Below are 15846 nucleotides of genomic sequence, written 5' to 3' on the forward strand. Positions count from 1 at the left end.
TAGCTGGTGGATTGCTGTGGATACCAATATCCCTGTGAGACTTATAGGCTCATGTTCAAGGTAATAATTAAAACAAATATATATTTGGAGATCTGGCCTTGAGAACCCGATTTAAGCTCTTTTGCAGAGCGACTTACAGTTAGTTAATTACAGTTAGCTAGGTGAGAACAAGCACATTAACACGGTCAATGCTATCCAGGATCCTCAAGACGTCTCTAACCTAAACACCAACTCCCAGCTTTACCCTGGATAGCATGGACCGACCATATTACTTATCAGTCATAGTAAGTCAAAGCTGCTGTCAGCAAAGTGCAGGTGTTAGTGCAAGGAAGGCAAGGGTGTTTGTATATTAATCATTATAAACTGTGTGAGCATTGAATGTTTATTGGCTGACAGCTGTGGTATATCAGAACATATACCACGGGTATGACACATTTATTTTTACTGCTCTAATTACATTGGTAACCAGTTTAAAATAGCAATACGGCATGTTGGTTTTGTCTAAGAACAGCCCATAGCCGTGGTATATTGGCCTTATACCACACCCCCTCTGGCCCCCAAAAATAGATTTTTTTTTTTTGAAGAGGTAGGTTGTCAGACGTTATCAGGAAGATGGACATTTAAAACTGAAGTACTATTTGATTTATGTGGCTCCCTCACCTGCCGTGCCCATGGTGCTGTTAACCTCTCCGGGCATGGTCTGTGCGTTGTTCAGCTTCACAGAGCAGCCAAAGTCCCCCAGCTTGATCAGGCCGGACGACGTCAGGAAGATGTTGGCTCCTATGGTAGAGAGGGGGAACGGTAACAAAGAATTATGATCGCTTTAAACCCCCAGCCAATTTCACTGATGCTAAAATCCATGACCTGATTAATAAGGTGCCTGCATAGCCCTGACATTGACTTGAGAGACAGAGACCATAGCACTCATCTGTAGCCATGAAATGCTTTGAAAGGCTGGTCATGGCACACATCAACACCGCCATCCCAGACACCCTGGACTCCAATTTGCATACCGCCCCAACAGATCCACAGATGATGCAATCTCTATTGCTCTCCACACTTCCTTTTCCACATGGACAAAAGAAACACCTACGTGCAAATGCTGTTCATTGACTACAGCTCAGCGTTCAACACCATAGTGCCCTCAAAGCTCATCACTAAGCTAAGGACCCTGGTACTAAACACCTCCCTCTGCAACTGAATCCTGGACTTCTTGAAGGGCCGCCCCCAGGTAGTGAAAGTAATCAACACATCCTCCATGCTGACCCTCAACACGGGGGCCTCTGGGGTGCATGCTCAGTCCCCTCCTGTACTCTCTGTTCACCCAAGACTGTGTGGCCACGCATGACTCCAACACCATCATTAAATTCGCCGACTATATGACGCTGGTTGGCCTGATCACAGATGAGACAGTCTCGATAGGGAAGTCGGTGACCTGGCAGTGCGGTGCCAGGACAAATCCTCTCCCTCAAGGTCAGCAAGACAAAGGAGCAGATTGTGGACTACAGGAAACGGAGTGGCGAGAACGCCACAATCCAGACGGGCTGTAGTGGAGTGGGTCGAGAACTTCAAGTTTATTGGTGTGCACATCATTAAGGATCCCAGGAGGCTGAAAAGATTTGGCATGGGCCCTCAGATCAAAGGTTTTTAGCTGCACCCCTGAAAGCATCTTGACCGGCTGCATCACCGCTTGGCATGGCAAATGCTTGGCAATCCGACTGCATGGCACTAACGAGGGTAGTGCGTATGGCCCAGTACATTACTCGGGCCGAGCTTCCTGCCATCTAGGACCTCTATACTATGCGGTGTCTGAGGAAGGCCCTAAAAATCTCTAACCACCGAAGTTAGACTGTTCTCTCTGCTACCGCACAGCAAGTGGTACTGATGCAACAAGTCTGGAACCATCAGGACCCTGAACAGCTTCTACTACCAAGCCATGAGATTACTAAATAGTTACCTTCAGATCTTCTGCATTGGCCCTTTCTGCACCAATTGACTCATCACATATGCTGCTGCTGTTCATTACGGCTACTATTATTTCCCTCTGCATTGTTGGGAAGGGACCGTAAGCATTTCACTGTTTGTAAAACAACAGGTGTAGACTAAGCATGTGAAACTAAATTTGATTTGACTAGACCAACAGTATGCTAGAGAGAAAGAGACATCTCCTCCAGAGAGAGGTGCTGACTGCTAACTGACCCTTGATGTCTCGGTGCACAATGCCGTGTTCGTGGAGCACGTTGATGGCCGTGGTGGTCTGTTTGCTGTACAGCCTGATGACGTGTTCCTGTAGGCCAAGCCTGGACACCTCCTCCAGGGTCCCCTCATCACAGTACTCCATGAAGATGTACATCTCCTCCTGGTGGGGGGAGGGGACACACAGTTAGACAAATACGATTTATGTAGCACGTAGACAGTTAATGCATACATCCAAACTGATAATAAAGCCCATTCATACATGGTTTCATCTCATTCTTACACAGACTAACTGAAATTGAACCGAACTTTGAAATGTTCCCAAAGTTCCCTGGCTTTTCAGAAATTCTGGTTGTAGGATTCCCTCTTAATTCGGGGAACCTTGAACTAGAATTTTGTAACCCATACATGCATGCTCTTACCCAGTCTCAAGAAAATAACTTTTTGGCTCACCTGCCAAGCATATGTTTTTACCGGCCAAATTAATGAATTGCCTTTGTGTCACATGTATATTTCACTGAGATAATCAGTTATGTTGAATACAAACTTAAGAGACCAGAGCAAAATTTGAAACAAAATGTTAATATATTGATCAACGGTTAATCAAGTCAAGTTTATTTGTAGAGCACATTTAAATACAACTGTAGTTGACCAAACGTGATGTACAGAGTGAAAAAACACCAAACAGTGGGCACACAATGAAATAAACAAAACATATCAGATACAATGAATAAGAGCACATAGAAGTCAAAACAGGGCAATATCAATGGAAAGATACAATTATGAGAAGTGCAGTGGAACTGATACAAAGGGGAAACAGGTCTACAAATCCTTTACTTTGAGTAGAAATACCCTGGTAAAATAGAGATTTATCAGACGCTGGTTAATTTTGGCTGTGGCTACATTTCATTTCCCAGCCTGAATACAACTTAAGTCTTGAACTCAAAATTCTACTGAAGTATTTGCTATTAAATGTACTTAGGGATCAAACATAACAGTACATTTGAAGGTTTTGTAAACCTATCAGATGCTTACTCATTTAAATAAACTTAAACCTCCTCAGACTCCTCACTCTCTACTACAATCACCCTCTTTTGCACGGTCCATGAAGTCTGGCCTCCTACTCCCGAAAGAGTCCTGGTGCCACAGCATCACAGCTTTTATCGGATCATACTCCCTGATCTCTAGAAAGGACAGCTGGACCATAAGATCTGACATTGTATCAGACTTTAGGTTGGACCGCCAATCGGTTTTCACCTGTTTCATGGTATTAAAACCTCTTTCACATTCAGCTGTGGAGGCAGGGAAGGACGGGACCAGGACAACCAATGACAGGGCAGGACTGCTGATGGCTACTGTTGACCCCAAACCAGGACATCTTCTGCAGGGGACTGGGGCTCTTGGTACATCAGCACTTTCAGGACAGTCCACTGGTCAGGGATCCTTTCAACATGGATGCCAGAGGTCTCCAGGACAAGAAGTGGTTCACCAGGGTGTCCAGTGTCTCCAAAATCTAGAATAATTGTATACATTACAACAAGCACAATGCAGTTTTAATTCTCAAACGTATTTTTTTTTTACCTGAATCCAACCACCCTGGAATACAAAACAAAGTAACCTGCTGCTTAATCTCCCGACTCTGGGCAGTTGGTGAAGCTGACCAGCTTGGTGGCACACAGGACCCCTATACTGGTGAAGCTGACCAGCTTGGTGGCACACAGGACCCCTACACTGGTGAAGCTGACCAGTTTGGTGGCACACAGGACCCTTACACTGGTGAAGCTGACCAGCTTGGTGGCACACAGGACCCTTACACTGGTGAAGCTGACCAGCTTGGTGGCACACAGGACCCTTACACTGGTGTCCTGGAACCTGTCAGTCATACTCTCCACTAGCGTGTCAAGTATTTTGTCCTGTGATGTAACGAGGGTCTTGCTCTCACCTCTGACCAGCAAAATTCCCTCATATCTGTTGGTCAATGTGGCCTTCATCATGGGCCCTTCTCTGACGATAACAGGCTCATCTTACCATCCTTTCAGAATTTTCCTCTCTTACGGTAAGTAGTTCTTATTGCAGCATAACTAAACACACCTGGTTTTGTACTTCTTAAGTAATGCCTGTGTTGAGCACAAGGAGCTGTGGGCTTCTGCTGTGGTGAACCTCTGCAGACAGGTTGCTATGGTGATGGTGAACCTCTGCAGACAGGCAGACAGGTTGCTATGGTGATGGTGAACCTCTGCAGACAGGCAGACAGGTTGCTATGGTGATGGTGAACCTCTGCAGACAGGCAGACAGGTTGCTATGGTGATGGTGAACCTCTGCAGACAGGCAGACAGGTTGCTATGGTGTGTTAGTGTGTCAAGTAGGAAGCCACAGAAGCAGACAACAGCCTCCCTCGTAGGACTGTAGTATTTCCTGGCCTTGGACTGCTGGACACCTCAGACATTTTGGGCATCAGCAGATTGTTCTTTATGCATTTCAGATTCAAAGACACACAAATAGACAATTGCTGTCCAAAAAAAACAACTAAATTAGACATGACATTTTATCAGTGCATAAAGCATTGAAACACGATGTTACCAATTGTAACCGTGTTTGTTGTTATTTACTGGACATTACATATTGATGACTTTTGGAGAACTTAACATCGCAATCTAGAGCCACTACCTGTTCCAGGTGCTGGACACGCCCCTGGTAACCTGGCAGGAAATGGTCCAGTGCACGCAATAGGTGTCCTACCCATCGGGTCCCGCCAATTATGGTGGGCACCAGTGGTGTGCCCCCAAGAGCCTGGAAGCTGTTTACCAGGTTTTCACTGTTCAGTGGGCTGGTGTGGTAGAAGGTGTAGAGCCCATTGGGGAGGTCTTCTACTTTCTGAAGCATCATGTTGGACCGGATGGCATCAGAAAAGGTCAGTTGAAGGTGGTGTGCCATACAGTGGCTGCCAATGATGGCCCTGTCCCCCCTCAGCCGGATGACCACACCATCCTTGGCTCCGGTCATCACAGCAGCTCCTTCTGTTCCCAGAGCAAATAACTTGCTCCCCCACTCATCACACACTCCCTCCATGATGGCACTGACGGCCCCACTCATCACACACTCCCTCCATGATGGCACTGATGGCCCCACTCATCACACTCCCTCCATGATGGCACTGACGGCCCCACTCATCACACTCCCTCCATGATGGCACTGACGGCCCCACTCATCACACTCCCTCCATGATGGCACTGACGGCCCCACTCATCACACTCCCTCCATGATGGCACTGACGGCCCCACTCATCACACTCCCTCCATGATGGCACTGACGGCCCCACTCATCACACTCCCTCCATGATGGCACTGATGGCCCCACTCATCACACTCCCTCCATGATGGCTCTGACGGCCCCACTCATCACACTCCCTCCATGATGGCACTGACGGCCCCACTCATCACACTCCCTCCATGATGGCACTGACGGCCCCACTCATCACACTCCCTCCATGATGGCACTGACGGCCCCACTCATCACACTCCCTCCATGATGGCACTGACGGCCCCACTCATCACACTCCCTCCATGATGGCACTGACGGCCCCACTCATCACACTCCCTCCATGATGGCTCTGACGGCCCCACTCATCACACTCCCTCCATGATGGCACTGACGGCCCCACTCATCACACTCCCTCCATGATGGCACTGACGGCCCCACTCATCACACTCCCTCCATGATGGCTCTGACGGCCCCACTCATCACACTCCCTCCATGATGGCACTGACGGCCCCACTCATCACACTCCCTCCATGATGGCACTGACGGCCCCACTCATCACACTCCCTCCATGATCTGACGGCCCCACTCATCACACTCCCTCCATGATGGCTCTGGCCCCACTCATCACACTCCCTCCATGATGGCTCTGACGGCCCCACTCATCACACTCCCTCCATGATGGCCCCACTCATCACACTCCCTCCACTGACGGCCCACTCATCACACTCCCTCCATGATGGCTCTGACGGCCCCACTCATCACACTCCCTCCATGATGGCACTGACGGCCCCCACTCATCACACTCCCTCCATGATGGCACTGACGGCCCACTCATCACACTCCCTCCATGATGGCACTGACGGCCCCACTCATCACACTCCCTCCATGATGGCACTGACGGCCCCCACTCATCACACTCCCTCCACGATGGCATTGCTTGTGTGCCACGTCTGCCTTCACCGACTTCATGGCAACAAATTTCGACTCGATCTTGCCCTTATGACAGAATGTGACAAACTCCTTTTTCACATAACTGTCTGTGGAGCCATCTGACATGGAGAGAAATGTGGTGTTTTTCATATTCTCTCTAATGTTGTTTCTCTCTACCTCTGCAATATGGTGCATAAACTCTTTGGCCTGCTTCTCGTTTCTATATGTTGAGCCCACAGCGATTCCTTGTTCTTTCATCTAAACATCAAATTAATTCGAGAATTAAATATACAACCATATTATCCAATATAGCTGGCAGATGATTGTGCTAAATTAGCCTTCTACCCTTTGTTTACTTCAGGATCAACACTATAAAGGCTGGTAAAGTCAATTGTGTCAATGCTTTAAAATGTAAACAGCATCTGGAGACAAACATTAAAATAGAATGTAACAGGGCCATAGGAAAGCATGGAGATCCATGTCAGCATCAGTAGGCCTATAATGTTATGATATTTATACACTATTTGGATGTGAACCAAAGCTTAAAGAGCTGAGAAATAACCTACAATACTGGACCACATCTGCTAAATAGACTTGAGAAAACTAGCTACAGAAGTATTAGTCAAGCTACAAGAGTAGCAACATTTTCACTTACTCACACAGCCACTTTAAGTCAGAAAGTGGTCTCGTCTTCTTGCCAATGGCATGTACAGTCCTAAAAAGTATCTTCATCTTTGTGCTGGTCTGCTCTGACATTCCCATTAGCGCCGTCACAGAGGGTGTCAAGAGAGGCTCCGGGACACGATTTAGTCCACGACACAGACACGTAGGCAATGTGACACTTGCTGTGTTCATGGTCACGAATGTTCTCCAGCTTCATTGTTTTATTTCTTGATGACAAATGAGTTTTCTGCTTTTATCTTTAGCATACTGGTGACACACAGAACGCCTCAGCATCATACTGTAGCCAGCCTCTTGAAACCACGATCTCCAATCCTCCATTTTTCACAAAACGTTCTTTTTTAATGTGATTTGTCCTTTTCGTCTGCGTGTTTTCGTTTCAAAGGTTGGCTTACTTCAGGTAAAGGTCGCCTTACTTCAGGTAAAGGTCGCCACATAACAGCTATTTAATGAACAGTAGCTAGCAGCAGACCCGTTGCAAGTGAGCGATGTCGAGTAGCTGATGTACCGTGCGGTAAACAGTGCCGCGAAACTAGGAGCACTAGAGACGGTCTGTGGCTGGCAAACATAATTTCCTCCGAGTCATCATGCCAGATATTATTACATGGCTATTTTGGTACAAACATTTACCCGCCAGTGTGGCAGATAGCCTTTGAGATTTACTCGCCAAACAGAAGTGTTAATTTCAACCCTGCTCTTACCCGATGCAGCTCAACACCAAAGTAGCGGACCAGGTTGGGGTGTTTGATGCCCTCAAAGATCTTCAACTCATCTGCCGTCTCCTTTATCGTCTTATGGTCATTCGGCTGGAACCGGATCTGATCAGGAAAATAAATATATATATATATAGTAAAATGTTGATAGGCTTTTAATGGATGTTAATTGGCGGCGAAGTAAAATAAACATTACCTTCAATTCAGGGCCTTCTCCTTTAATAATAAATAAAGGTAAGCCCGCACATGTTATATGCTGCTAGACTCTTGCACCAACATTCATAACACTACAAAAGCCTTTGAGGTCATGGCCACCTACCTCCTTCATAGCCATCAGTTCTCCAGTATCCACATTGATGCAGGTGTACACCTTGCCATACTGGCCCTCGCCTGTAGAGGGAGACAAGTCACAGGCGATCAAATACCATGGGCGTGACATAAACGAGGGCCTACTCCAGGGAAAAAATCAGAACTGGCAACATATTCCCTTTATTGTGCATAACTGTTGGCTAGGGCCTCATAGGCAATACAGAGGATAGGGTTTCATTCGGGGGAGACGGGTTCAGTTGAGGCTCTGGCTAAAAGTAGTGCACTATAAAGGGAAAAGGGAGCCAATGGGGTGTACAGTACATACCTATCTTGTTGCCCCTCTGCCACTTGAAGGTGACCTTGCGGAGGCCGACGTTTATGACGTTGTCGTAAGACTTGGGGGTGTGGCACACCTGGCCAATGATGTTCCTCTGCTTCATGACCGCGTAGCGGTTGTCCTCGAAGGAGCATATGGAGCGACGTACAGCTTCCATGGGGCTCTGCCTGGCTGCCGTGTCTGAGGGATATGGAATACCGTGTTTGGAATGGAGAGACAGAAACAGACCAGGACACTTTCTCAATTGTCTTAGGGTAAAGGTGGGGAATGGGAATTGCATAGAACAGACCCACTCTATTCTGGAGCAGTTTAGAGGTTAAGTGCCTTGATCAAGGGCACAATGGCAGGAGATTGCACCTAGCAGTCATCCCGACACAACTTTTGGTTTGAACTTGCAACCCCTCTCTACCCCCCTCATCATTCTCACCTTTTGATTGACTGATGAAGGTGCGGAGCTCCCAGCTTCTCCTGGCCGTGCTGCTGGGGTCTCCTCCCTTAGGATAGGAGGGTTCTGATGTGTGAGAGTGAGTGAGAGCGAGGAGATTACACAAGACAAGCAGTAAGATGGGAGCCATGTCATGTTAGAAAAACCATACACAGGTCAAGTGACTACTGCTACTTTCCAATCCAGATACATTTTATTTCATCCTTGTTCAGTCGTATAGACTGAATTATGCTATTTGGCATTTTATTAGGATCCCCATTAGCATGAAACATGACATAATACAGAACATTAATAGACAAGAACAGCTCAAGGACGGAACTACATCAATTATGCAGAATGCAGTTACATTAAGACAATATTTTAAACAACTCAATACCTTCCCTGTCATCAGTGGGACTGGAGTGTCGGCTCAGAGACTTGAACTGCAGCTCGGCCGCTACAGACGACAGCCTGTCGTTCTCGTGGAGGTTGGCCCCTCTGCACAGGGAGAGGCAAGCGCAGTACAATTTAACTAGGGTCAACTACAAAGAAATCAATATACCCGAGTTGTCAGGCATCAGAGGGGTATACTACAAAGCAGAATCAATTAAGTTAGCAAGCTAACTTTGATTAGCAACCAGAAATAACTTGATTTTCTGGTTCATAAAAAAAGAAAAGCTTAGATGTGTTTGTTGAACCAATTAAACATTAAACCATGCCCATTTCAAGCTTATCTTACTAAAACAGTAAAAGGTGTATGAGAATATTTAGGCAAGTTGAACCCCTAACTCCTTGATCCTGGTTTGAAGTACAGCCCTCCGGTCCCAGACCAGGCTGGTTCCAGATCAGTTAGTGCCTCCTATGGTTATTGTGATGCCATGATAGTGGAGAGACCGCTCATCCAGATCTGGGACCAGTGGTCAACCAATATCAGTCCCCCCAAAAATGTAAAGTCTTCTTAATGAAGATAGTCCTCTCGCTTTCAGAGGGAGGTTTGTGATTATTGAGCTGGCGGAACATGACATACATACAGCTCATAATAATGTCCAGAACAGTGAATGAAATGGCATGAAACACATGAAAACCATGTATTTGATACCATTCCAGAGATTCCTCTCCAGACATTACCACAAGGCCATCCTCCCCAACTAAGGTGCCACCAACCTCCTGTGTTCTACATCTAAACCTCTCAACCCCACCACCATAGAAATAGAACCCTAGATGATATGTCTATGTGCCCATCAAAGCTGACCTTCATACTAAAGGTTTAAAAGATCAAACACAGACAGGTCAGATGTCAGGACGCATGCTTTCATCCCAATAGGACTAACACCAAACGAGACAAATATTATGAAGAGCGAGCCATCAGATGCTTAGAGCAAGGCCACACTATTAATATGGATTAATAGCAGAGTAACTCTCACACTGCAGGTTGATGTTTATTGTCATGAGTGTCATCCTAGAGGCAGAACTGAGCAATTTCCTCTTCTTCCAGCGGCAAAGTCAAAATGGTTTACATTGTAAAAATCCATTAAACAAAGTGCTTGGTCTTAATTTAAGGTTAGCAGTGTTGTTAGGAGTTGGGTTAAAAACGGATTGGATGACTTTTGGGCTGTGCCAGCTAGTGACCACTGCAGAGCTGCCTCCAGAACAAGATTCATGATTTAAAAAACACTAACCTGATCTCGCCCTATTTTCTCCTCTCCACGAGGAGGTAGCTAGCATGCTGTTGTGTTTCCATCTCTCACACTATGAGAGAGTTGGAGAAAATGTGTATTGTGTTGTGTGACACTGGCTAGGAGGACAAAACAAAAGTGTAGATTAAAGTCTCTCCACATCCGTAGACTGCATTCAGAGTTAGGTAACACATTTGAGTGAAGTATCCCTTTAAAGGATGGCCCTTATAAAGAAGTGTAGTTTTCATATTGTGTTAAATAGCAGTCTTCAAATCAATGCAGATTTCTGTCATTGGCAAAACAAAATGGCCAAAGCCAATACATCTGGATGAGCATGCAGAACATGCTACTCAAGGTTCGCTCCAAACAGAGACTGCATGACAGGGGTGCAGGGTAAACCACAGGGAGCATGACCACCTGAACCTCCGGTGGAATATTTTGGAAGTGGGATATGGGATATCAGCCTGCTGCTGGGGTGCCCTGGGTTGACAGTGGGTGGTCCTTACAGAGAACCCGGTTGGAGGATTCCCTACTTGCTTATTCCCTCATGATTCCGGGATCCTACAAACAGGATTTCTGGGAAAACCTGGGCACATTCGCAAAACCCTGGTAGTACTTGGTAAGTACTGAAACTTGGAGGGGGGGGGGGGGCTACCTGACATCATTGGGGGTGGACCCAGGTGCTTTGGATGGGCAGTGTTCCCCGGGGGCAGGGCCTGGGGCCTGAGGGGCGGGGACTGGGCGGGGGCCGGTAGGTAGACACAGCTGGGTCCGTAGGTCGCAGGGGAGACTCCTAGAGCTGTGGTGGTGACAAAAACACACTGAGGATCTCTGGGAAGCGCCTTGGAGATGAGGGTTTGTCTCAGATACAGGGGCACTCATTCTCAACACAAATGCACGCACGCACACACACACACACACAACCAATCACACACTCACTCTGTGTAATACCCTTTCTAGCGAATATGAATGAGCATTTGACATTTTTTTAACTGTACGAATAGTCGCAGGATTTTTTTTCTTCAAGTTCTCAAATACTAAAAATAAATATATATTTTTAGAACACAAGGCCCGCACTGGAAAGAAATGTGCTTCCTATGCCAACAGTGCAAGACAATGCCTAATTTAGCATAACCATTACAGATAACTAATTGCTAAATTGCACCATATACAGTGCCTTCAGAAAGTATTCACACCCCTTAACTTTTTCCACATTTTGTTGTTTTACAAATTGGGATAAAAATTGATTTAATTCTTCTTTACAATCCACAAAACATTTTATTTAACTAGGCAAGTCAGTTAGGCACAAATCCTTATTTACAATGACGGACGATTGTGCGCCGCCTTATGGGACTACCGATCGCGGCCGGTTGCGACACAGCCTGGGAACGAACCAGTCTGCAGTGATGCTTCTAGCACTGCATATTTACCCATTATTTTTTTTTTTTAACTCTTCAAGCTCTGTCAAGTTGACAGTCTTATTACTGCTAGACAGCCATTTCAAAATCTTGCCATGGATGTTCAAGCTGATTTAAGTCAAAACTAACTCGGCCACTAACTCGGGAACATTCAATGTTGTCTTGGTAAGCAACTCCAGTGTATATTTGGCCTTGAGTTTTAGGTTATTATCCTGCTGAAAGGTGAATGTGTCTCCCAGTGTCTGCTGGAAAGCAGACAAACAGGTTTTCCTCTAGGACTTTGTGCTTAGCTCCATTCCATTGCTTTTTGTCGGCCCAAAAACCTCCCTAGTCCTTGCTGATGAAGAGCATATCCATAACATGATGCAGCCACCACCATTCTTGAAAATATGAAGTGGTACTCCGTGATGGTAGATTTTCCCCAAACATAACACTAGTCGGGACAGAAAGTGCAATTTGCTACATTTTTTGCAGTATTACTTTAGCGCACTCTGTGCAGAGTTCCTTCTCGCTCTAGGTTAGTATTGTGGAGTAACTACAACAGTCATCCATCTTCAGTTTTCTCCTATCACAGTGATTAAACAGAGTTTGGAAGGACGCCTGTATAGTGATTGGGTGTATTGATACAGCAGCCAAAGTGTAATTAATAACTTCTCCATGCTCAAAAGGGATATTCAGTGACTGCTTTTATTTTTACCCATCTACCAATAGGTGCCCTTCTTTGTGAGGCATTGGTCTTTGTGGTTGAGTATGTGCTTGAAATTCACTACTCTACTATGGAACTATACATATAATTGTACGTGAGGGGTACAGAGACAGGGTAATCATTCATATCTGGTTAACCACTAATTGCATACAGAGTTCATGCAACTTGTGACGTAAGCACATTTTTACTCCTGAACGTATTTAAGCTTGTAATAACAAAAAAAAGGGTTTGAATACTTACTGACTCAACATTTCAGCATTAAAATGTATTATTTGGTACAAATTTTTTAAAACAAAATTTCACTGTGTGGTATTGTGTGTAGAAGAGAGGCACAAAATGTGGAAAAAGTCTGAGGGTGACTAATTCAGTCAAGCAAGTGCCATTTAAGATTCAATTATTGAAACGAATATCAACTGGTTGTATCATGGAACACAATCTGCATAAACGTATGAACCTTTTTGTTAATTTAGCTCTTATTTCCCGACCCCTTATCAGGCAAGACAATTTACAGTAAAAAAACATGTAATAAAATAAAGTGTGAAAAACGTTTGCCGCTTTGAAGTGATGTGCATCTTGCGTCTGGAACAGTTATTCTCAAAGGAGTGATCATTTGAAACGGTTCTCAAATGGCGAGAATAATTTTTTTATGATGAATTACGGCAACGACATCTGTGAATTACGAGCAGGCCTGGGCTTACCGATTCTGATGAAAATATGCTCCGTCTTTATCAAACAAATGTTTTTGTGTCTTTTCACTGTGGAACCTGTGTAGATTTAGGGGGTTATAGCTAGGCTAGCCAACTCTAAATGGCACCAGCAATTCACAAAGAAGCCTTAAGCGGTACAAAGGGACAATTACTCCAGAACTGCAGCTCGTTGATGGAACATATTTCCTACTTCAATCAACCAGTCCATTTTGCATTTGTTGATAAAACTGTTGTCATTTGGCAAGGAAAGTAGCTTGTGTATCCCATCATTTATAGACATTTATTTCTGTAGGCCTAACGGGAGCTTGTGTATCCCATCATTTATAGACATTTATTTCTGTAGGCCTAACGGGAGCTTGTGTATCCCATCATTTATAGACATTTATTTCTGTAGGCCTAACGGGAGCTTGTGTATCCCATCATTTATAGACATTTATTTCTGTAGGCCTAACGGGAGCTTGTGTATCCCATCATTTATAGACATTTATTTCTGTAGGCCTAACGGGAGCTTGTGTATCCCATCATTTATAGACATTTATTTCTGTAGGCCTAACGGGAGCTTGTGTATCCCATCATTTATAGACATTTATTTCTGTAGGCCTAACGGGAGCTTGTGTATCCCATCATTTATAGACATTTATTTCTGTAGGCCTAACGGGAGCTTGTGTATCCCATCATTTATAGACATTTATTTCTGTAGGCCTAACGGGAGCTTGTGTATCCCACGTCATTTAGATATGTTTTTATAGACATTTATTTCAGTAGGCCTAACGGGAGCTTGTGTATCCCATCATTTATAGACATTTATTTCTGTAGGCCTAACGGGAGCTTGTGTATCCCATCATTTATAGACATTTATTTCTGTAGGCCTAACGGGAGCGTGTGTATCCCATCATTTATAGACATTTATTTCTGTAGGCCTAACGGCAGCTTGTATATACCACGTCATTTAGATATGTTTTTATAGACATTTATTTCAGTAGGCCTAACGGGAGCGTGTGTGTGCACTCAGCATGCATGTGTATAGAGAGTGGACAGAACGCAATTGAGTGAAAGAAAGAGGGAGAAAAGGGACTATAGGGAGAAGAACGGTATGATGCTTGGCTTGGTTTCTTATTTGTTGTGCCCCTTCAAATGCACATTTACAAATGGAACACAAAGCAAATTAACGTGGTCTTCAAAATAAAATCTATTTTTTAGGGGGGAGGGGGGGTTCACTTCACTTGCCCTTTCAAGCAGCCACAAAGCACGTTCCACCAAATAGCTTTACAGTATTTGAAAAAAATGACATCTCTGGTTGAAGATCAAGCTTTGACGTCTGTTCAAGCACTTGAGTCCTCAATTACTCATGTCCATCCCTACTAGCCAAATGTGTTACAAGTTACACATAACACACACACATTTAAAAGCCATCAATTACTGTACAAAAGCAGAGAACATGAGGAATATTAGAACATGCAGGAAAACACTGTACATACATTACACACATTATAATAAGTGGTACAGTGGGGCAAAAAAGTATTTAGTCAGCCAATTGTGCAAGTTCTCCCACTTAAAAAGATGAGGCCTGTAATTTTCAAACAGTCACACTCCAAACTCCACTATGGCCAAGACCAAAGAGATGTCAAAGGACACCAGAAACACAATTGTAGACCTGCGCCAGGCTGGGAAGACTGAATCTGCAATAGTAAGCAGCTTGGTTTGAAGAACTCAACTGTGGGAGCATTTATTACGAAATGGAAGACATAAGACCACTGATAATCTCCCTCGATCTGGGGCTCCACGCAAGATCTCACCCCGTGGGGTCAAAATGATCACAAGAACGGTGAGCAAAAATCCCAGAACCACACAGGGCGACCTAGTGAATGACCTGCAGAGAGCTGGGACCAAAGTAACAAAGCCTACCATCAGTAACACACTACGCCACCAGGGACTCAAATCCTGCAGTGCCAGACGTGTCCCCCTGCTTAAGCCAGTACATGTCCAGGCCCGTCTGAAGTTTGCTAGAGAGCATTTGGATGATCCAGAAGAAGATTGGGAGAATGTCACATGGTCGTGTTTGGAGGAAAGAGAATGCTGAGTTGCATCCAAAGAACACCATATACCTACTGTGAAGCATGGGGGTGGAAACATCATGCTTTGGGGCTGTTTTTCTGCAAAGGGACCAGGACGACTGATCCGTGTAAAGGAAAGAATGAATGGGGCCATGTATCGTGAGATTTTGAGTGAAAACCTCCTTCCATCAGCAAGGGCATTGAAGATGAAACATGGCTGGGTCTTTCAGCATGACGATGATCCCAAACACACCGCCCGGGCAACGAAGGAGTGGCTTCGTAAGAAGCATTTCAAGGTCCTGGAGTGGCCTAGCCAGTCTCCAGATCTCAACCCCATAGAAAATCTTTGGAGGGAGTTGAAAGTCCGTGTTGCCCAGCAACAGCACCAAAACATCACTGCTCTAGAGGAGACCTGCATGGAGGAATGGGCCAAA

The 15846-nt window shown here is 45.2% G+C and overlaps 1 protein-coding gene across 2 annotated transcripts in view; it reads right to left on the minus strand.

Moving 5' to 3' along the window:
• Positions 1-15846, minus strand: part of LOC124040324 (mitogen-activated protein kinase kinase kinase 4-like) — a 45096-nt gene that overhangs the window by 16828 nt on the left and 12422 nt on the right. Inside the window, exons 14-21 of one of the 2 annotated variants that reach the window (XM_046357420.1) lie at positions 11183-11326; positions 9249-9349; positions 8855-8938; positions 8416-8607; positions 8101-8171; positions 7770-7886; positions 2200-2359; positions 661-780 (exon numbers count right to left, since the gene is read on the minus strand). In XM_046357420.1, the coding sequence (XP_046213376.1) occupies positions 661-780; positions 2200-2359; positions 7770-7886; positions 8101-8171; positions 8416-8607; positions 8855-8938; positions 9249-9349; positions 11183-11326 (989 nt within the window). The remainder of the gene's footprint in view (positions 1-660; positions 781-2199; positions 2360-7769; positions 7887-8100; positions 8172-8415; positions 8608-8854; positions 8939-9248; positions 9350-11182; positions 11327-15846) is intronic. The other variant, XM_046357421.1, reaches the window with a different exon arrangement.

The sequence above is a fragment of the Oncorhynchus gorbuscha genome, linkage group LG07 (assembly GCF_021184085.1).
Source record: "Oncorhynchus gorbuscha isolate QuinsamMale2020 ecotype Even-year linkage group LG07, OgorEven_v1.0, whole genome shotgun sequence".
In the NCBI taxonomy this organism is placed as follows: domain Eukaryota; kingdom Metazoa; phylum Chordata; class Actinopteri; order Salmoniformes; family Salmonidae; genus Oncorhynchus; species Oncorhynchus gorbuscha.